This window comes from Aphis gossypii, chromosome X (assembly GCF_020184175.1).
Source record: "Aphis gossypii isolate Hap1 chromosome X, ASM2018417v2, whole genome shotgun sequence".
In the NCBI taxonomy this organism is placed as follows: domain Eukaryota; kingdom Metazoa; phylum Arthropoda; class Insecta; order Hemiptera; family Aphididae; genus Aphis; species Aphis gossypii.
This window is the reverse complement of record NC_065533.1, coordinates 61,698,049-61,722,096: the sequence shown is the minus strand read 5'-3', so window position 1 is coordinate 61,722,096 and position 24,048 is coordinate 61,698,049. Positions and strand designations below refer to the sequence as shown.

At 26.7% G+C, this 24,048-nt stretch overlaps 1 protein-coding gene across 1 annotated transcript; it reads left to right on the top strand.

Moving 5' to 3' along the window:
* Window positions 1–1,199: 1,199 nt before the first annotated feature.
* Window positions 1,200–23,345, top strand: LOC114122076 (dynein axonemal heavy chain 10). The gene is made up of 43 exons (XM_050207635.1): window positions 1,200–1,297; window positions 3,407–3,448; window positions 4,012–4,127; window positions 7,448–7,850; window positions 7,923–8,071; window positions 8,527–8,666; window positions 8,742–9,498; window positions 9,555–9,942; window positions 10,010–10,263; window positions 10,323–10,684; window positions 10,846–11,011; window positions 11,110–11,268; window positions 11,331–11,591; window positions 11,650–11,904; window positions 11,994–12,267; window positions 13,572–13,849; window positions 13,914–14,178; window positions 14,253–14,467; window positions 14,522–14,710; window positions 14,766–14,951; window positions 15,007–15,184; window positions 15,260–15,403; window positions 15,497–15,626; window positions 15,731–15,923; window positions 15,981–16,178; window positions 16,260–16,404; window positions 16,678–17,057; window positions 17,132–17,284; window positions 17,978–18,387; window positions 18,463–18,565; window positions 18,626–18,803; window positions 18,861–19,015; window positions 19,075–19,567; window positions 19,639–20,240; window positions 20,299–20,500; window positions 20,562–20,704; window positions 20,759–21,095; window positions 21,155–21,286; window positions 21,364–21,575; window positions 21,647–21,814; window positions 21,883–22,062; window positions 22,269–22,415; window positions 23,133–23,345. Exons 1-43 carry the CDS (start codon window positions 1,288–1,290, stop codon window positions 23,277–23,279), a joined length of 9,999 nt encoding a protein of 3,332 aa, XP_050063592.1. The 5' UTR covers window positions 1,200–1,287; the 3' UTR covers window positions 23,280–23,345.
* Window positions 23,346–24,048: the final 703 nt, after the last annotated feature.

Genomic DNA, 24,048 nt, shown 5'->3' with positions numbered 1-24,048 from the left:
GACAGTACAATAATTTTCATCGCGAGTCGAAATTATGAACTGCCAAAATCAACACTATATTTTTCGACTGGCAGTCGTTAGTTCGTAACCAGCGGCCAGAACAATGTTTAATGTTCATGATGTGGATCGTGTTAAAAGTTAAAAGTCATTGAGTGTAGTGTATACCTATTATTATAATTGTTAGTGATTTGGATTTTTCATACTAGGTACAATTCCATGGATTTGTTTGTAAATTTGTGTTGATTTATAGAGAAGATATTGTGACGAACCACATAGAGCAACCGTAAACGGATGTTGTGATGTAGAGGTGAAATATTATAAATGGCACGATAGAAATATTATGATATTAATATTATTTTTATCACGATAAATGGTAAAAATATTTCTAAATGTATTTTATTGTTTATTTAGTTTCTGATAAATGATATTGTATCGCCATCGCCCGTCGTTGATTAATAGACCTATAATAATGCCATAGAACAATAATAATAAATTGATTTTATTATATATAATTATATAAATGATATTGTAAATCATTTTTGAATATTATAGTTAACAGTAGAGCAGATGACTTGTAGCTCTATAAATGCACTATATATACAAGCACCTAAACCTTAAAACATTTTTTAGCGATTTAATTTAAAAGTGGTATTAATAAAATATTAAAATAAATAGCATTTAAAACAATTCAAAATAATCACTTAGGTAGTTTAAAACCATTTTATACAGTTGCTAAATAAACAAAATACATTTTTCTCAATTTTCTAAATTAAACCGTCTCTTTTATTTCTATTGATTGACTTTTTGTTAGTTTAAAAATTGGAAAAATACGGCACTGGAATGAGTGTAGGTCTACACTACAATCGCTTGATCTTATATTTTTATAGAAATAAAATCAAACTAAAACCTGACAAATATCAAGTGTTTAAGTAATGTCAAGGAGTTAAGAATCGTTTTTTTCTTATTTATTTAATAATATTATCGTTTCATTGAATTTAAATTTAACATATAAGTAACCTATGTAATCATTAATCAACCACGACACAAAGGCTGTAGGTACTATCATAATATTATACATCAAAGCTACTTTCTTGGTATTTATTTATTTTGTTTTATTTTGTCACTGCTGGCTACTTTCAATACTAATGATATGGTTTCCAATGTTTATTTTTAATCTTTATTTCGATACTGGTATAAACTATAAGCATAATTAATATGACTTAATGTTTAAGAATTATTTACGTTATTTATTACACACATATTATTTTTGACTAAGGCTTTGATAAAATGGACAGTTGTAAGTAGAAAAAAACTTGTTATAAATATATATATATATATAATTATATGATTGAAACTGCAGTTTTAATTGTATTAAAAATATAATAATATATCTATGTAAGTATTAAATGTCTCCTTACCTGCTGTGTTCACATTAGCAGAACAGATAAGATAGTTATTATAATCCGAGCTGAGAATTGAATGCAACAAAAAACCCGAAAGTATACATACAACGATAAATTGAAAATAGAGAGATACTTACTAAAAATATCATCAATAGGCAAATATGTTAAAATAAGTAAAATAATGCAGTTAACTAAGTATAAATGAATAATAAATTTGTAAAATAACCCACAATATGATATGGCTTGAATGGTATCGATAAAAGATATGTTTATCGTTAAAACAAAAAAAAAGAATAGTCAAGTGAGTAACGCTCTGCTGTATAATAGGTCACTATAATGGATGTATTAAATTTGAATTCAGTGATAGGCATCATTGTGTTATACGAAAAACGATTCTGAACAAAAATGATTTGTTAGCATAGGATATATTTTCCAATGGGTGGTGAAAAAAGTGGCTTATGTTTTAATGACCTGTATATCCCGACATTTAAGTTCTTTTATAATATTATTGTAAGTCAAATTTATGAAAAATCTTGTATTAAATTTTCAACTCTTAGCTACTAATACAACATTTTTTATAAATTTTAACTAGGTACAAAATAATTTGCAAATATTCATGATTTTGAACTTCAAATGCTAATAAAAAAAATTGTGTCCATGTATTCTTATAATTTTAAATCACTATAAGACTAATTTATGAGGAACTTTTAATTAAAATTTCAAGTATTTTGACTCAGTCAAAAAAATTTAATTGATATTTATAAAAAAAAAAAAACTATAAATAAAAACGAATATTTCAAATGCCTATAAATAGACTTAAAATAAGCGAAATATTTTGAAAATTAAATTATATAAAGAAAATGTCAATCTAAATAACTGGTTAAATTTTCAAGTAGGTACGGCTTTAAACTTTTTGAATAATAACAAATATTGAAAACCGTTTGAAGATAAATTGTTATCGTTAAGCAATTTCGTAAAAATTTCATATTCAAACGCTCATAACATTTTTCCTGTAATGACTCTTCAAGTTTTCACTTTAGCGATTTTGATATATTTCGTAAAAAATTAAACTTAAAACGCTTATATAAAAAATTGTGACTAACGATTTTTGATTTTTTTTTAACTACAATAAGAACCATTTATACTCTTGTATTAAATTTTCAAGTTTTTTTGGGTACCCAAGATTTTTTATCGACACTTCAAAAGAAATTTCTTAGAAAAATCGGAAATTTCAGTTGTCTATAAATAATTAAAAAAAAAGCCAAAATATTTTGAAAATTTAGCAGTATATAGACAACACTAATATAAACATTTGGTAAAAACTTCAAGTATTTACAATGATTCGTTTTTACAGAGTTACAACCATATAAAAAAATAATTTTGTCGAATATATTTTAATTTTTTTGAAAACTGTTGGAAAATTCTTTTTTTTGACCGCTATAATACACCAAGGATATTCGCTTTGCCATCGGAAACCACCCCCGAAGTTTGAAATTTAAGCATTATTTTAAAAAGTTATGCTGTACACAGACACAAAAAAAAAACACACTTAATTGTAAAATCAATACATTTATCACTTCGTTCAGAATCTAAAATTGTATTAGAAATTTATAACAAATATAAACACAATATAAATTAATAAAGATGATGTATAAAATTTTTTTTTCCAAGAATGAATAAAAAATAGATCGATTATAATATGATTACGGGGTTATGGATTTCATTGAACTTATATACTACTATATTAGATTCTATACAACCTAATACCATTAGAATATAATCAACACAGGGTTTAAAAAAAAAAAATGTTATTTTACTTAAAAATAATATTAATATCATGCATTTTTTAAAATTATTTTATACTAAGAAAACTAAGTATATATTAATGTAAATATTATATTAATATAACGTTTCAAAATGTTAAGCCAATTTATAATTTATTCATTTATAAAAATGATAATTACTATCAATGACTTAAATAATTCGTTATACCTACATTTCAGATCCATCCTACACAAACTCAATACGATTGACTCTTCTAAAAGGTAAGAATCTTCATTTATATAACATCTGCCATATATTTTAATGATTTATATGTATCTCCATTATACATTACAGTTTGCATCAAAATAATATATTATAAAAGTAATTAAACAATTACATATAGTAGTTAAGTAATAGCATTGAGTATAGATATACTATCTATACTCAATGGTAATAGCCAATAGGTACCAATTGCTGCATGCAATATGGTGCGTATTTATTACTTTAATTTTAAATTAAAGTTATTAGTTATTTATAAATAGTAGGTACATAATATAATTCTATATTTCTACAAAATTATTTAGTTAATTTAAAAATATGATTATCAATCGGAATATTATAATTGTGTAATTAATTAAATTTAAATCATTAATACAGTATATAGATATGTGAATTCAGTATTTGATAATTTATTGATTTCAATTATTGTGAAATTAAAATAAGAAATCAATATCAATGTATAATTGGAAATTTATTTTTAGTATAGAATATTCGTGGTGCATAAAAGTGAATAGTTTAAGTATAGATAGGTGCTTATATTAGTTATATTTATTTGTTGTTATAGGTCAAGATGACGTTAAAATATATACCGATCAGATTGATGCATTGGTAAAAGATTTTCATGAAAACGGTCCTGGTTCTGTAGACGAAAATTTAGATTTGGGTCTACAAATGCTAGAAGTAAGATTCTATTAGATGCTCGAAATCTGACTTGGTATAAAAATAAAACTTTATAGGTAACATCATAATAATGTCCTAAAGGTAAATTTTAGAGTCTTTTTAGTGGTAAAATTCGTTTTTTATTTAATGGCTGTTTTGTATTATGAAAAGTATACAAAGTATACTTAATTGATATACTTAACTTAATAAATGTTAGGTTTATTGAAAAATATTGTTCACAATTAAAAAAATAAATGTAGGTACTTGTATATACTTAATAGTTACCAAACTATATGAATGTGTACTTATATGTTGATCTATTTTTTTCCATCATACATTTTTCCAAGGCTGGGAAATTACGACTTAACGAGTTAAAAATTAAAATTAAGTGAATATTAAATAAGTTACTTAAATTCGTTAATTGTTCGGAACTAATTTATAATTTAATTAATTAATTTTTTATTTTATAAAAATATTAACTTAAAATTAGGTAATATTTCATTCAGAAGTTTTAAATTTAAGTAACATTTTTATAGTAGGAAGTATTGGTTTTCTTTTTCGTACCGCTGCACACGAGAAGGTCGGTTTCCCATTTCTGACTTTGGAGATATATTGGATATACCATATCATATAAATCATAAGCCATATAAATATTAAATATAGTTAAAAAAAAATGGATATTTTATAAATAGTAAAATGTATAGATAATTATAAAATATTTGAGTTTGTCATTGGTAATATGATTAAGATGTAGGAATGGGAAATTGTAGGAGTTGCATATTGTTTTATACACAACAGTCCAAGGTATGAAATATACAATGATAACTAGGGCTAGGATTTATATGCATTTGCATGTTTTTTTCTTAAGTCCAAATTTAATGGTTGTCAGATTTGTCCACGATTTGGCTTATTCTCGTTTAAATAGAACCAAATTCTTTTTGCATATTTTGAACACAATGCATATAATCGCATATTTTACAGACTTTTGGAATTTTGATTTTTTTTAACTTAAATTTTAAAATTTTTATAATTTATTGTTAATTTTAAATGGTGTTCTTTTCATAAAATCGATAGTTTTTGGTTTATCCATTGAATTAGGTATTGTAAATATAGAGTATTAATGTTATCTATCTAAGATATCGATATTAATTTAACTCCAGGAAAAATCGCGTTATTTAAATATGGACCAATAACCTTGTGTGATGCGGGAAGGAGTTTTAGTCAGTATAAATCTATTTTACGTTCAAATCGCCGGATGTTCGTATTTGAAAATTATTGAAATAACACATAATAGTAGCATGTAATAATAATATAATATAAACTAATATTTATTGTAAATGTGATTATAATATAAACTAATATTTAATATTTTAATGTAATAATAATAAATTTTGAATTATGATAAATAATAATATTCTAGAAATAATAAAAATTTGTTTTTGCATATTTTTTCATGTTTTGGTAAATAAAATGCATATTTTACAATTTTTTATTACATATAAATCCTAGCCCTAATGATAACTTTAACAATCGAAAATCGAAAATGCATATTTAGCATATTATTTCGTCAAATTTAGGGAAGTGCAAATTATTTTATTAATTTTTATACAGAAACTGGATTTTGCATTATTACGAATATTATCTATAACATTTTGACTGTTTTAGAATAAGCTATGGTGCAATTGAAAAGTTGTAACGATAGGTTAGGTTAACAGAAATATAATTGCTCTCCATCGTCTTCAGTTTTTTGACAATACATTTTATTTTAGGCGTATATTATAAATCATTGTAATCGATAACACCGACTTTTGTACTAGACACACTAACTTATAATGCAGCCATGAAGTAATATATTATTATTATTGATGGTGTTTGATTGTACGATTATTATAATGTCTATAACTTATAATTAGGACTCGAGAGTTGTAGGAGTTGCGTATTGTTTTATGCGTTCTCGGTTTATAGCAAACCAAGCTAGAAACCGAACAATACGGTGGTTAGTTTAAAAAAATTTCATTAATTTTATGAAAAAAGTGCATATTATATTTTAACGATTTTCATTCGTATAATAAATTAACTTAATATTTTCTTTAAACCGAATATAAAACTCAATATAATTCTTCGTAAGTATTTATTTTATTGTTATCAAATGTTTGTTTGTAATCTATATATCGCTACAATATAAGCCGAATTATTATTTTATAAGTTATCGACTTGGTGTATCTTAAATTTGTTTATTGTTTATTCGTTACCTAGTAAATTTGTTGCACACGATTAAGATTAACGTTTTACAGTATTTTTTAAAATATTTAACAATTTAAAAATGTTATGTTTTTTTTTTCGAAATTTAGAACAATTTTTTTGTATATTTAACATCACTTTTGTATGCATATTTATGCATATTTTGCCTGTTTCAACTTCTATAACTTCTGAGCCCTAGTAATAAGTATTATACATGTCGGTCATCTCTTTATACTCTTATACTTATAAATAAAATAATAATAATACTTTAAAGTTAATTATAATTTATAAGCTAATAATTAATTAACATATCAGTTTTTACACTAAACAATATTTTTGTAAGCCATTAGTGTCATTTCCAAATATTATTTTCATGTTTGTGTTTAGCGTAGGTAACAAAATAATAACTACTTATAAATTGCTTTTAATTAATTTTTATTTTATGCAATAAATGATAGCCAAGAAAAAATTTTTTAGTATAACTTTGAAATAAAAGTACCTAAGTCAAATATATATTTTTTTTGATCATAAAAAAAATTATCTTTTAGTGCATTACTTAAATTTTGTATACATTTTTAAAGATAATGCATGTTTAAGCATATATTTTATAAATGTATAAAATGTCTATGAATATGTAAATATAAAATATATATCCCAAACATTGAAGTATAAATACACATGTGTTATAGTTGTACTTTTTTGCTAGAATTAATTGTTTTACGTAAATAGCAATTTTATGCATCTTATAGTTTTACATAAGCACAAAACTCCAAGCTTGAAAAAATATCTAAACATTCAGCTATTTTGTATAGGTAGGTATACTATTATTCTTATTGGTTTAAAATCAAATTTTATTTTTAAATAAGTTAATCATGTTATCGTATAATTTTCAATTTAATGGAGTTCTGAAAAATATGTTAATTGTCTTTCAACAAACTTATTTTGTTCGTATTAACTTAATTTAATGAGTTAATCAACTACTTCGTTAAAACTTGCCCAGTCTTGCATTTTACTACCTTTCTATAAAAAAAATTTGCCATTTAATACCAATTTATGTATAATATATATATGTATATATATTATGCATCGTAATATATTAGGAATACGATGAAAAATTCAAAGTATTACTTGCCGATAAAGATGTAATGAAAAACACATCGGCATTGTTTGAAATGCCGCAAGAATCTTACACGCTTCTCGACGTTACATACCAAGAGTATCATTGTTTATGCTCAATTTATGATTTATATTCACGTCAAAAAAGCGCAAGAGATGAATGGTCTAAAATGCTGTGGTCAGAGTTACAACCACAGTTATTATTAGAGGGCATGGACAGTTTTATTAAAGAGCTTAAACAAATTCCCAAAGCATGTCGTTCAGTACCTGTTGGTATGGTCTTAGATATGCAAATGAAGAAATTTAAAAATGCCATTCCATTATTTATTGAGCTTAAGAACGATGCAATGAAAGAAATGCATTGGAAAAAGTTAATGGACCAAACCGGTAATTACATGATGCTCATATAAGCCAAAAACTATTAAATATTTATACGATTTTTTTCTATTTTTTTGAAAGGTCAATATTTCGATATGAATCCTGAAGTATTAACGTTAGAAAATATTTTTAATATGGATTTAGCTCGATACAAAGACACATGCTTGGAAATCGTTGCAAATTCAGTAAAAGAACTGAGCATTGAACGCAGTATCAATGACGTTGAAAAAGTATCTATTTATTTTATATTGTTAACAACACCAAAAATTAATTTATATTAACTAAATGTCATAAAATGTATTTAGTAGTGAATGCTAAAATACATAAATTATGAAAAACTGCAGAATTTTATTAAATAAAAAAAAACATACATTTTATTTGTTTGTTATTATCATATTATATTATAAAAAACAAAATAATTTGTTATTTATTATGTCTCTGGATAAATAGATTATTCATTTTTATTTTTTTTTGTGGTGATTAACTAAAATTTTAATACTGAAAATTATCATTATTTTTATAAACAAATATGATGAAATTATTTAGATTAGCTCTATGATACCTAGATATCCAAGTAATGTGTAATTAATTTTATTTGGATTATTTTGAATTTCAAGTTGACACATACATAAAACAATAATTTGTTTTTATGTACGTAACTAACTTTAACTATTTCTGTCATTAGACTTGGGAAATTATGAATTTAACTATTATTGAGTATATAAAAAATGATACATTCCGAGGAATAATTTTGGGAGATTTATCAGAAATTTTTCCATTACTTGAAGATAATATAATGACTCTTCAAAGCATGGCTGGTTCTCAGTACATAAAATATTATTACATTTATATACATTTTTATCAACCTAACCTAACTCATATGTTTTAAATATTATGTAGGTTTATTGGTCCATTTCGATCAGTAGTAGATAAATGGGATAAAGATCTAACATTTATAATCAATACTCTTACCATATGGAATTTAGTGCAATTGAAATGGATGTATTTAGAAGAAATATTTCTTGATGAAAAATTTCGAATACAACTGCCCGATGAAGCACTGAAATTTGATGGCCTGAATCATAAATTTAAAGATATTATGAAAAACACATTAAAAAATCCAAAAATAATTATGTTAAGTAAAATGCCGGAACTGTTTGTGGAACTAACAAGTTTATTTGAAGGATTAGAAACATGTCAAAAAATGTTGAATAAATATTTAGAAACGAAACGAAACTCTTTTCCAAGGTTCTATTTTTTATCTGATAACGAACTACTATTAGTTTTGGGTAATACTAATCCTAATTGTGTTCAAGAACATATTGTAAAGATGTATGATAATGTGGGAAGCTTAATTTTTGTAAATGATTCTCGTAATAATACATTAGTAAGCGGTATGATTTCGTGTGAAAAGGAAATAATGCCATTCAAGGGTCAAGTGATGGTCGATGAATCAGTTGAAATTTGGATGTATAGCGTGTTAATAGAAATGTGGAGATCTAATAAGTATTTAATAAAAAAATCAATATTTGATTACGGACATACGACTGGATCTAGATGTGAATGGATGATGAACTTTCAAGGACAGATGTGTTTGGCTGCAAATAGCGTATGGTGGACAGCAGAAGTTGAAAACGTTTTTTGGAAAATAAAAAAAGTAAATAATAAAATAGGTATATTGTTAATTTTAAAATAATAGTTTCATTGTTTTAGGGGAATATAAATGCAATGAAAAGTTATTTGGAAAAATTAAATCAGCAGATGGATGAATTGATTATACAAGTGAGGGGGGAATTAACATCAAATGATCGAAAAAAATTTAACACGGTCATAATCGTCGATGTTCACGCCAGAGATGTAATTGAAAATTTAGTTCGAGATGGCATTATAAAAAGTCAAGAATTTGAGTGGGAGAGTCAGTTAAGATTTTACTGGAGAAAAGATGTTGATAATTTAATCATCGATCAGTGTTCAGGGACATTTTCTTATGGATATGACTACATGGGATTAAATGGACGTTTGGTTATAACACCGTTAACAGATCGAATTTATTTGACAATAACTCAAGCACTTTCAATGCAATTAGGTTGTGCTCCTACAGGTATATTAAAATAAAACTAAATAAAACCTCTTAAATATTTCGTTAAAAGTTTAATTTTGTTTTTTAGGTCCTGCTGGTACTGGGAAAACTGAAACAGTTAAGGATTTAGCGAAGGCATTAGGCATATTATGTATGGTTACAAATTGTGGAGAAGGAATGGACTTTGAAGCGTTTGGTATGATATTGGATGGATTATGTCAATGTGGAGCTTGGGGTTGTTTTGATGAATTTAATCGAATCGATATTTCGGTTTTGTCTGTCATTTCGACGCAAATGGGCACAATTAGAAACGCATTGGTCGAAAAAAAAGAAATGTTTTTTGTAAGAAATATCTAATTATTTAAGTATTTCTTTGGCATAACATAATTCGTGTAATTTAGTTTAGGGGTAGAGATTCCATCATCGATAATAAGGTTGGGATATTTATTACGATGAATCCTGGTTACGCAGGTCGTACCGAATTACCAGAAACTGTGAAAACATTATTCAGACCGGTCATATGTGTACTTCCCGATTTAGAACTAATTTGCTTAATTATGTTATTTTCGGAAGGATTTTTAAATGCTAAAGTATTAGCAAAAAAAATGGCAGTATTATATAGCCTAGCTCGTGAACAATTATCAAAACAATCACATTACGACTTTGGCTTGAGAGCATTAAAATCTGTGCTTGTTATCGCTGGCGAGTTAAAACGAAATGCACCAGATCTTGATGAAAATGTGGTACTCATGAGAGCGTTGAGGTTAATAAATTCTTGAAAATGAGAATTAATTTTAAATTATCAGCCTTTTATTATATATTATAATTATATTTATTATGTATTAAATATTAATTATGAAGTATTTTCATAATTAAATTTGTATTAGATAGAATAATATACTACAGAAGTTATTTTATTTTTAGAGACATGAACTTGCCTAAATTTGTATATGACGACGTGCCACTGTTTTTGGGACTTATTACGGATTTATTTCCCGGTCTTAAGTGTCATCGAATTACGTATCCTCAATTGAATAATGCGATCGAAGAAGAGTTACGAAAAAAAAATTATTTACCATTAGAAAATCAGGTTACATATTTTAATTGTAATATTTAAGTTATAAAAATCATTAATTATTAAATGACTCCTAGTTTTATTATATATTTCGAAATTAATTATTTTTTTAGATGGATAAAGTTACACAATTATATGAAACGATGATGACAAGACATTCAACTATGATCGTAGGTCCTACCGGAGGTGGAAAAACTGTAGTTATTAATACGCTAGTTAGTGCGCAGACTTCTCTTGGATTACCAACAACACTATTTACACTGAATCCTAAAGTACGCATTTAAAAATTATTTATATAATTCTTAATATATTTTAAAATAAAACAAAATTACAGGCTTGTACAGTAGTTGAACTTTATGGTTTTTTTAATCTCGTCACTAGAGATTGGACTGATGGACTTCTTTCAAATATATTTCGTGAAATTAACAAACCTATACCAGAAGATAAACAAGAAAGAAGGTATATACTATTTGACGGTGATGTAGATGCTTTATGGATAGAAAATATGAACTCAGTTATGGATGATAACAAACTTTTAACATTAGCAAATGGCGAACGTATACGATTGTTACCTCATTGCGCGTTATTATTTGAAGTAAATACTTTATTTTAACATAATTTATATGAATATTTAATACAACAATTATCTTTAGGTAGGTGATTTAAGGTATGCTTCGCCTGCTACGGTCTCCAGAGCCGGTATGGTATACGTAGATCCTAAAAACCTGGGCTTCATTCCATACTGGAGTAAATTCTTATTAAATAGAAGATTTATTGATAGAGAACCTCTAAATATATTATTTGAAAAATATGTACCGGTTATTTTGACTCGCATATTTGATGGTAACTACGGATTCGAAATGTTCAGTCCCCTAAAGTTAATCATATATCAGACTAAATTAAATTTGGTATGTATTATAAAATTGTTTTATAGGTAATTACATGCATTTATAAATAAACTATGTTTGTAATATTTTAATGATAAATTCGTGTTTAGGTTACCCAGATGTGTTACATTTTAGATGCAGTATTAAACACTGATACGGATCAAATCACTGAAATATCGACGAATAATTCACTAAGCTTACACGATGAATCATCTAAAGCTGTTGAAGTAACTGATGAAATGGAAGCAATATTCATTTCAGCTATTTATTCTTCATTAGGAGCACCAATAGAGGGCAATTCTCGATTAATATTTGACGAATTCGTAAAAAAAATTACAGGATTCATTAAAATGGACGATTCTCCATCAAAAAGAGCTTCTTATAGTAAGTGATTTATTTAATTTCTTATTGGGCATACAAATAATATATTATTTTTCCAATTAACTCAAAATATGTTTTATATTACTTTTCAACCATTAGAACATGTTTGAAAAGTATGTCTTATATAATAGTTATAGATACTATATATATTATATAATTAAATAGATTTTAGAAAAATAGCGCTTTGGAATAATACTTTTATTCTGTATTTAATTTATGTTAACTCAAAGAAACAAAGTAAAAAAGGTTCTAGTTGTTAAAAATGATAAAAAACTTAAATTTTTGGTGTACCATAATTGCACACGCGTCGTTGCTATTTTTAATATATTCTAACCCCGTATACAAGGTTTTTTCAACGACCTAACTCCATTTACGTTCGTACCGGGGCAGCAGGGTGTGCTCTATCTGCCCCATGAATGGTTTAAATCGATTTAAGGGGTCCATATTGGGCCGTCGTAAAATGCTGAATAAAAAATAAGGAAATTACTCAAAAAGTGTATTGAATCACCAATCTAATCGTTTCTTTGTTTAAATATGTCCATCTTTATAAAATATTCCAACACAGACTACTATTCTTATTAGTTATTATTAATATACAAGCCATACAGATATAACATTTTTAAAATATACAAATAAATAAAAACATGTAAAATGTTGGAAAATAAACATGTAATCCAGAATTTTGTATACCATTTTACACGAAATAAGTATTTGATTATTCTACAGCTCTTTTTAAAATAACCTAACAGTTTTCGTTAAAATGTATACAAAAAGTATAAAAATAATATTTATGAGTAATTTTTTAGTAATTCTATATTTTGATAATTTATTTTAGTGGAGTTTAAGCTACATTTTTATGTTAGCTAAACACATTTAATAAAATATTTTTAATTAGTTTTTTTATAAAATAGGAGTTATTTATCGGTAGATGTAGTTATTTTCGTTCCAAAACTCTTTCAAAAATCTTTTATTTTAAAATATAAATAAATAAATTAAATTTGTTATTTCCTCTTTGCTTATATAGAACATTTGAACAAACAATCTAGTACAAAAACAATTCGATTTAATTTTATAATATGTCTAATATTAACTAGGTTAAAAACCTAATTATTATTAACATAATTTTATATAGGTGCCTTGTTTATGTAAATTTTTTTTTATACAAAATGTCTAATGTATAACATAAAAAAAAATTAAACGTTAAATATAAATTATTAATTAACTTAAACCATCATAATATTAAAAACATTAAAATGTTTTTTCTAAATACTATTAGACGTCAGTACACTATAAATGTATTTAAACAGAATTCATCCCTTGTCACGAAGAAACCTGGTATGAATATTATTTGGATATTGAGAAACAAATTTGGGTACCATGGAACACGCTTGTACCTAATTATGAGCATAATCCAAATATTAAATTCAACGAAATACTAGTGCCAACTGTTGATTCTACTCGAGTCACATGGTTACTAAATCTCATGACTGACGTAAAACGCCCAGTGATTTTAATTGGGGAAACAGGAACATCAAAAACAGCAACAATGCAAAACTTCTTAAGATCGCTAGACACTAATCAATTTGTACTTGTTGCTTGATCAAACGTTACTACATGTATATTTGTATTTGTATTTTATTTGTTTATAGATGCAAACAAATTTAAATTTTTCTTCTAGAACAACTTCTTTAGATGTACAAATGATCTTAGAAGCAAATGTTGCCAAACGAAACAAAAACATATATGGACCACCAATTGGTAAAAAACTAGTTTGCTTCGTGGATGATATGAATATGCCTCAAATTGACACATATGGTACTCAACAACCAATAGCACTATTGAAATTATTTTTAGAATCAGGAGGAATGTATGATCGTGGTAAAGATTTAATATGGAAGTCATTAATTGAAATTTGTAAGTCAATTTTCCATCCAAGTTATGTCCAAGTAAAGTTTATTGTCTAAACATTATTTTTTTTTATTTTTAAGATTTATATGCAGCTATGGGTAAACCTGGTAGTGGTAGAAATGAAGTAGATCCAAGATTTATTTCAATGTTCTCAGTTTATTGCATGGCATTTCCTTCAGATGATACAATAAATCATATTTTTAATTCAATACTTACGGGGCATACGCAAAATTTTAACGAAGAGGTCAAAAAAATTGTTCCGATCATCTTAGAAATGACTTTGAGATTATACAAGGTTAATTTAATTTATACTAATATAATTTATAAGCCTAAAATAACTTTTTTTTAGATTACTTTAGCAGAACTTCCACCCACTCCTAATAAGTTCCATTACATATTTAACCTTCGGGATTTGAGTAGGATAATAAATGGAATGCTTTTCACAAACCCGATAATATTTGATAATGTTTTGAGTTTTGTCAGAGTATGGAGAAATGAATTTACTCGTGTAATATGTGACAGATTTAACAGCGAGCAGGTAGTTTAGGTATTTATCTATTAAGTACTAGAAAATATATTTTGACTATTCAAAGGATGAAGAATTAATAACAATGCGAATAGAAGAAACGTTATTAATTTTTTTCCCAAACGAAAAGGATGAAGTTTTAACAAATCCATTAATTTTTGGTGATTTTAAAGACGCTTTAAATGAAGATGTCACTATTAAGCTATATGAAGATTATCAAACGTATGAAGCTGTACTGAAAATGTTTATTGAAGTAACATAAAGTCAGCAATCATAAAAATACAGTCTAAGTAAAATCATAATTTTAGATTTTGGCAGAATATAATGAGCAAAATCAAAAAATTGATATGGTATTATTCAACATGGCATTAGAGCATTTAACTAGAATTCACAGAGTATTGAAAATGGATACAGGGCACATTATGCTCATTGGTGTAGGTGGAAGTGGTAAATCATTGATGACTAAATTAGCAGCTTTTACTGCCGGTATAATGTTTGATAAAAAGTTTTTTTGTTTAAGCAATATTATTATTTTTTTTTATCTGTCTTTTTACTTTTTAGGATGTGAAATATTTTCTATTATTATAAGCCGAGGATACAATGAAGCTGCATTTAAAGAAGATTTAAAAAAACTTTTTATGATGTTAGGCGTTGAAAATAAACGTTTAGTGTTTTTTTTAACTCAGACTCAAATTTCCGAAGAAAGTATGTATATCTAAAATCATAATGAATTATTACAATATATATTTATGTTTGATATACATTAGTTTAATAAAACCAATTAATGAATTATTTAAGGTTTTTTGGAAATAATCAATAACATATTAATGGTTGGAACAGTACAAGCATTGTATACCGAAGATGAAAAAGCGGGAATAGCAAATGATCTCAGAAAAACTGCTAGTAATGCTGGTTATGAGAATACTAAGTAAATTAATCATACGAATAAAGAAAATAATGAAAAATTTAATATACATAAATGAAGAAAATATAAATAAACTTGGTAGCTATTTATTATTATACTGATTGCAGGGATGGTGGTTGGACATATTTCTTAAAAACATGCACAAATAATCTTCATGTAGTACTCTCTATGTCACCTGGAGATGAACTTAGAGAAAGATGTCGAAATTTTCCCGGCTTAGTAAATAAAACATATATTGATTGGATTTTTCCATGGCCAGATCAGGCTCTGCTTGCTGTTGCACAATCATTCATAAACCAAGTATGTGATACTTATAAATTAAATATTTTTTATAACTAAACGATTGATACTTTTAAGGCGCAATCAATACCCCAAGATTACAAATCAATCATAACTAATCATATTGTTTATACACATAAAACTATGAGTGTTTATACTAATGATTTTTTGGTAAAATTAAAACGCAAAAATTATTTGACTCCCACACATTATCTAGATTTTATAAATGTATATTTAAATTTAATTGATGAAAAATCTACTATTATTGCACGTCAAGTAATTATAAGTATTCAGTATTATAAACTTCTAGTAGTAGATACTTTCACTGTACATTTTTAAAAATATTTTAATATATAGTGTGAAAGATTATTGGTTGGTCTACGAAAAATTGATGAAGCTACAGAACAATTAATAATACTTAATGAACAGTTAGAAATACAAAAAGTTGTTGTAGCCGAGAAAACATTAGCGTGTGAAATTATTTTACAGGAAATTTCAGAAGGTAATGTAGAAACTAATTTTAAATGATTTATTTTTTAAAAATAGTAACGAGTACTTACAAATGTTTACCTACAACATTGTGTCTTTACTGCTGAACCCTGTAATAGCCAGATGTTTTAAAATAAATTATAAGTCATCCAAACTCTATGATCTCTTAAAATGTGTTGAAATATTAAGTCTACCTACTATGGTGACGTTGGTTAACGGAACGGAGATAGCATTTATTTAGATATTAAATTATTATATTTCATATATTCTTTTTGTTTTCACACAGGTTCTAAAATAGCAAATATAAAAAAAGAATTCGTTGTAGAAAAGACAAATGAAAGTAAAGAAGCTGGTAAATTAATAGCTGTTGAGAAAGATGAAGCTCAAGAAATACTAAGCCAAGCATTACCAGCATTAATCTCTGCAAAGGAAGCGTTAAACAATTTAAATAAAAACGATATAACAGAAATTAGATCATTCGCAACACCACCAGAACCTGTACAAGTTGTGACTGAATGCGTGGCCTTAATTCTTGGTTATAAAGAAGTTAATTGGAAAGTTTCCAAGCAAATGATGTCTGATCCAAAATTTTTAAACACATTGAAAGGATTAAATGCAGACGAAATTACTCCAAAACTTCAATCTCAAGTCAGGGCAAAACTTAAGGTATGATCATTAGGGTATTATACCAAAGATATTATAGACTGATGTAACATACATATTACTATTATTATAAACAGACATCTAAAAAAATTGCCATTATGCAAGATATCAGTAAAGCAGGATATGGATTATTGTGTTTTGTTGATGCTGTTCTAAAATACTGTGTTGTGTTTAAAGAAGTTAAACCAAAACAAGATAAACTGAAAGAACTCGAAAAAGACCACGAACTAGTTCGTAATAGCTTTAAATTTTATAAAAGTTGTAATTTTATAGGGTCAGAACCAACCAAAAAGTTCTATTACAATTTATCGAATTAGCCGATAGAATAATTATTAGTTATTGTAAAACAATCTGTTATATCATTTTCCGCAATGAATATCAAACCCAAAAATTAACAAAGTTATTCTACTTCAAGTTTTGTAATTTTGTTTGTTCTAAGCCAAACTTAAAGTATAAAAAACGGTGATGTAAATAAAGTTCAGTTAAGGATCAAAAAGTTTTAATGATGGACTATTTTAACTGTAAATGTATTTTTTTTTCACTTGGTTAGAACCGAGGTTAGAACATTACGTAGGAAAAGTATGTTAACAAACATAATATTTTGTAATGTTTTTATAATATTTAATCCCTGGAATTGAAGTCATTTATTTAATTTAACTCTGTTTTTAAAGAAAAAAATTTTATTTAGATCATTATGATTTATTTGAAGATTTGTTATCCTAATTTTTCTCTTAACGTTCTTAAGAACTTTTTTAATAATACGTATATTTGGTTATATGTATATTATAGATAATTGATAACTTGACCTATGTATCTATAAGCAATTGGATTATTAAAACTAAATTAGAACCTTCTGGTTCTGTGACCATGATTTACATATAATTAACATTTGTTTACCATATTTTTTTAAATTTATCATTTAGGTAACTAAGCAGCTCGTTCATCTCAATAATGAATTAAATGACATAATGCTTACACTAAATAAATTGAATGAAAAGTATAAAAATGCAATGACTGAGCGTGCAATTATTCAAGAAGAAAAAGATCTCATGGAACGTAGATTAATTGCAGCTGATAAATTGATTTCAGGGTTAAGTTCAGAGAATACTCGATGGAAGAACGATTTAGTCGACTTGGAAGAGTATAAGAAAAAAATTTTTGGAAATTGTTTAATGAGTTCGTCATTCTTAGCTTATACGGCACCATTTTCGTATGAGTTTCGAGTTGATATGTTATTCAATAATTGGTTTCCAAATATAATAGAAAATAAAATACCCATAACTAATCCATTTAAAATTGAAGTAGAACTTACTGACGAAGTTATGATTTCGACGTAATCATTTGATAATAATAATCTTATTTTATTTATTTTTTTATTTTTTTTTTTTTTTAAAATATTATTTTATAGGTGGAACTCAGAAGGACTGCCATCTGATGATTTATCAATTCAAAATGGTATTCTTACTACGAGGGCGAGTAGATTTCCATTGTGTGTGGATCCACAGCAACAGGTAATATAGCCGGTACTTAAATAAATATTAATAATTAAAGTTTGGATTAAAAAATAACAGGCATTGAATTGGATTAAGCAAAAAGAAGAACCAAATAGTCTAAAAACATTGTCATTTAGCGATTCGGATTATTTGAAACACGTTGAAAATGCTATTATTTATGGAACACCCGTACTTTTTCAAGATGTGGAATACATAGATTCAATAATTGAAAATGTCTTAGAAAAAAATATAAAAAGTTAATAACGATTATATTATTCAAATGTTCATGAGAATACATTAATTATTTGTTTAGATATTGCTGGTCGAAAGTTTGTATTTTTGGGTAACAAAGAAGTAGATTATGATGAAAAATTTCGTATTTATCTAACTACAAAAATAGCAAATCCGTTTTTTTCTCCATCGATTTATACAAAAGCAACTGTTATAAATTGCTTAATCACACAAAAAGTTATATATATTTATACTATAATTTAATAAATAGTGTTTAAAATAATTATTATTCTTAGGGACTTGAAGATCAATTATTGGGAAGTGTAGTAAAAAATGAAAGACCCGATTTAGAACAACAAAGTGATGAATTGGTTATGGAAATCAGCTCAAATAAAAGTCTATTAAAAAATCTTGAGGATTCTCTGCTTCGTGAATTGGCCACATCGTCAGGAAATATATTAGATAACATAGAACTTATAGAAACACTAGAAGAAACGAAATTGAAAGCAAGCGAAGTTCTTGAAAAATTATCGTTAGCAACTACTACTGCAATTAAAATCGACGTACTTCGAAACCAATTTCGTTCAGCTGCAACCAGAGGAGCTATATTGTTCTTTGTGCTGTCGGATATGAGTTCAATTAATGCAATGTATCAGAATTCGCTTTCTAGTTACCAAAACGTGTTTAAAACGTCTCTGAAAAAAGCGATGCCTCACAAGAAATTAAATACAAGACTAATGAACATTATTAATACTTTTACTGAAAACTTGTATAGATACGGCTGTACAGGTTATTTTTTGAATTATTCATTGTAAATCAAAAACAAATAATGATTACATTAATTTAATTTTTGAATTTAGGTATTTTTGAAAGGCATAAACTTTTATTTTCATTTCAAATCGCAGTGAAACTTCAAATAAGCACAGATAATGTATCCAAATCTCAACTTGATTTTTTCATCAAAGGAAATGTTACATTAGATAAAAATCCAGAATACATAAATCCTATTAGTTGGTTGTCACCACAGAACTGGAAAGATATTGTTAAATTAACTAAAGAATTTCCAGAAATATTCCCTAATTTGAGTGAGAGTGTAATAAATAATACTACGGATTGGAAAATCTGGCATGATCTAGAAACGCCAGAATCTACAGACCCACCTTATCCATTTTCTGAATTACACGAACCATTTTATAAGCTCATGTTATTACGGTGTTTTCGAGTAGATCGCACCTATCAAGCTATTAGCAATTATATAGCCTTAGTTATGAGCGAAATGTACATTACCACAGCAACTATTGATTATGATGTGATATACGCCCAAACTGAACCGCAAAATCCGGGATTGTTTATTTTAAGCCCTGGGTCCGATCCAACCCCTGATCTGGTAAAACTCGCTGGTCGATGTGGAATTGCATCAAATCAATTTGAATTCCTATCACTTGGACAAGGACAGGAACAAGTAAATACTTAAAAATGTATTATTAATCGGAAGTTTCTACTAAAATTGAATATTTCAGATTGCACTAAAGTTTTTGAGTTTAGCAATGAATGATGGTCATTGGTTAATGTTGCAAAATTGTCATTTACTGATAAATTTTCTATATGACCTTGAAAAGATATTGGATAGAACAAACAAAATTCATCCAGATTTTAGGCTATGGCTAGCTACTGAAGCCACTCCTTTTTTCCCTGTATCAATATTACAAAGATCTTTAAAAGGTAAATAGTTTACATTAGTTTAAAGTTCAATTCAATATATTTAATTTATTAAATGTTTTAGTGGTTACTGAGCCACCCAATGGACTGAAATTAAATATTAGAAACACTTATACTAAATTAAAACAAGATACATTGGATGAATGTGAGCACCCAGCATACAAATCATTAATATATGTGCTTGCATTTTTCCACGCAGTTATTCAAGTAAATAAATTTAAGCTATAAAAATGTTTTTATTAATAAGTTTGATTATTGCAGGAGAGAAAAAAGTACGATAAAATTGGTTGGAATATCGCTTATGATTTTAGCGAATCAGACTTTTCAGTTTGCGTGAAAATTCTGGTTAATTATTTAAATAAAACTTTAAATGATGGTATAGATGCGCCATTGCCATGGGATACATTGAGATATTTAATTGGAAATGTAATGTATGGTGGTCGTGTTATTGATAGTTATGACCAGAGAATTGTAAATACGTTTATGGAAAAATATTTTGGGGAATTTGTACTTGATCAATTTCAAACATTTTACTTCTATCACGATAAAAATGTTCAGTATGAATTACCGACGGCTGAATTTAAACAAGATTATTTAAGTTTGTCTTCGTGTAACATAGTGCCATGCCGCATATATATAATATAATATTACTTATAGACTCAATTGATGAATTACCTATTGTTTGTGGACCGGAAGTACTCGGTTTGCATTTTAATGCTGAGATGGGATATTTTACAAAAGTGTCAAAAAATATGTGGGATAATTTACTCAGATTACAACCACAGGCTGGTTAGTCACGAATTCATTTTTTAGAACAAATATCGAAATTAATGCAATATTGTAAATACCTATGCATTTGCGTTTAGAATCATCTAGCGTTGGAGAGGGCCGTGAAGAATTAATAGATGCTGTAGCTGATGATATATTACAAAAATTACCTGATCTGTTCGTCATCAGTAATGTCAAAAAAATGTATGAACAAAACTTTACACCCAGTACTGTTGTCTTGCTCCAAGAATTAGAAAGATTCAATATACTAATAAAAAAAATTAGGGTCACATTAACATTGCTACGAAAAGTTAGTACTATTTGTATACAATTTCGCGTAAATAAGAGAAATCTAGAAATTAATTTGAATTATATCATAAGGCTCTATTGGGTGAAATTGGATTGGATTCTATTTTAGAAAGCGTTTCTTCATCTCTGTATAACGGACAAATACCAACTGCTTGGACGAAGCTGGCACCACAAACTTGTAAAAGCCTCGGTGGATGGATGGAACATTTCGTTTCAAGAACTGAACAGTATACAGAGTGGGTATGTTATTATTTTACTATAAAATAATAATAAAATGTAGTTAATGATTCGTTACATTAACGTTACAGAGCTCAATTGGAGAGCCTCTAGTTATATGGCTAGCTGGTCTTCACGTCCCTGAATCATATTTGACAGCGATTGTGCAGATGGCGTGCAGAGCGAATGGATGGCCATTAGATCATTCTACTTTATATACAACAGTTACTGAATATATAGATAAAGACGATATCGAAAGTTCACCAAATACGGTAAAATCCATATAAATAAGGCATATCGCACTATTGAAATTACCATGAATATATATATATGTTCATTGTTCATACATTTTATTGTTCTATAACAACCCTTCCACTAAATGTTTACTTTAGTTTACTTTATCACTACAATAATATAAATAAACATTTTAATAAAGTAGGTAATAAAAATTAATTATAACGATAAATTTTAATTTTAGGGTTGTTATATAAGTGGAATATTTATGGAAGGAGCGCATTGGGATATGAACGAACAGTGTTTAGCTGTCTCAAAAACAAATGTATTAATCGAAAACCTACCAATCGTCTTAATTGTTCCCACCGAAGCTACTAAGCTGAAATTACTAGTAACATACATTATTATATCGTTTGTATAAAAACAACTCAAGTACTGGCTGTAGTGTCTAATACAATTACAATTATCAAAGACCAGTTAGGTTAGGTCATATAACATAACAGAATAGACGGTCAATTAGCTAATAGATATCCATACTTACCCACGTGATGTTATCATTGAATACATTCAGCATAATATAAGTTTATGTTATGCGTGATAATGTAACTCAATGGTCGCCAACCTTTTCAAACAAGTGAGCTGCATTTAGCATTTTAATTTTAACGTGCAAAAAAAAAAAAAAATAAAAGGTCTAAGCGCCTAAAAATAATATTATATTATTTCTTCATAGTAATGCTAATCTAATATTCTAATAGCCAATAGGACATGAGAAAAAGTAAAAAAGTCTAATTATTTATTACGCGATCGACCGATAATAGTAAAATTAATTTTTATAACGATCGACCTATTTCCTAGAAAAATCGACTAGAGTTGGCGACCCCTGTAACCAATATCCAATATCAAGAATACCACGGGAAAAAGAAATTTCAAATTTTCAAGGCCAGTGGAAATATTTTTCATACAACAAAGGACTTTATTATGGATAGCTGTCTATTCTATTATATTCTGTGACTAGACACCAGCTTATTATTTTTAATTAATAGATATCATATTATTCAGTCACTTTAAAAGTATTGTGTGATACCAAAGTTTTTCTTTCTATTTTCAGAACACTATTCGTACTCCGGTATACACTACATCACTCCGACGAAATGCAATGGGTATCGGTTTAGTATTTGAAGCAGACTTAAAAACATACATTCATAACAGTTTTTGGATTTTACAAGGGGTTTGTTTATTATTGAATGACGATTAATGATTATCAAACGATTTTTTTTTGTTTAAATGTTATAATTTTATCATGTTATAAAAATTAAAATAATTCGACCAACATGAATCATGATTTTCTGAATTTGTAGTATTAATTAGTATATAAAAATCATTCTTTAGAGGACATCATACTCACGTGTTTTGTTTATATTAGATTAAACCTTAATCTTTTAAATCTTTTTAATAATTTTTATAACAATCAATATTTAAAATAAAATAATATTATACCTGTAGTATAACAATTTATTGTGTCTGTCTACTTCCAATTTACCATTTATACGGACAACAAAGTAAATCATATTTTATAATATTATGAATACACATTAATACATTATACAGAAAAGTATTTAACATTTAAACATTTTTTTCCCGTATAGTTTTCAAAGAATTTTTCGGTATATGTTACACACATTTAATTTTGAATTATTGGGCAATTAAAATATCTTCACTATCAGTATGGTTATTTTTCCACGTATATTTTTTATGGACAATTTAAACTTGGCCGCTTTTAAGGGTTGTCTTGTGTCCGTAATCAGAGATTTCACTGTAGTAGTTAAATAGTTATGAGTTATGACATTATGAGTATTTAAAATTTAGATGAAAACATTCTGCGGTGTATGTGCCTATAAACTACGCTCATAAAAAATTGTATAGATGATTATTCATATACTCGTACTATACTAACTAATTTTCTGATCTGAGATTACATTTTTGTAATTGTCTTAATTGGTATCAGAAAAATATTTTGCTTTGGT

Excerpts from the sequence above, each read along its gene's own strand:
- LOC114122076 (XM_050207635.1), top strand. Across the intron at positions 9,943-10,009 it reads ATTAGGTTGTGCTCCTACAG|GTCCTGCTGGTACTGGGAAA; the intron begins GTATATTAAAAT and ends TTTGTTTTTTAG. Across the intron at positions 16,405-16,677 it reads TTTACAGGAAATTTCAGAAG|GTTCTAAAATAGCAAATATA; the intron begins GTAATGTAGAAA and ends GTTTTCACACAG.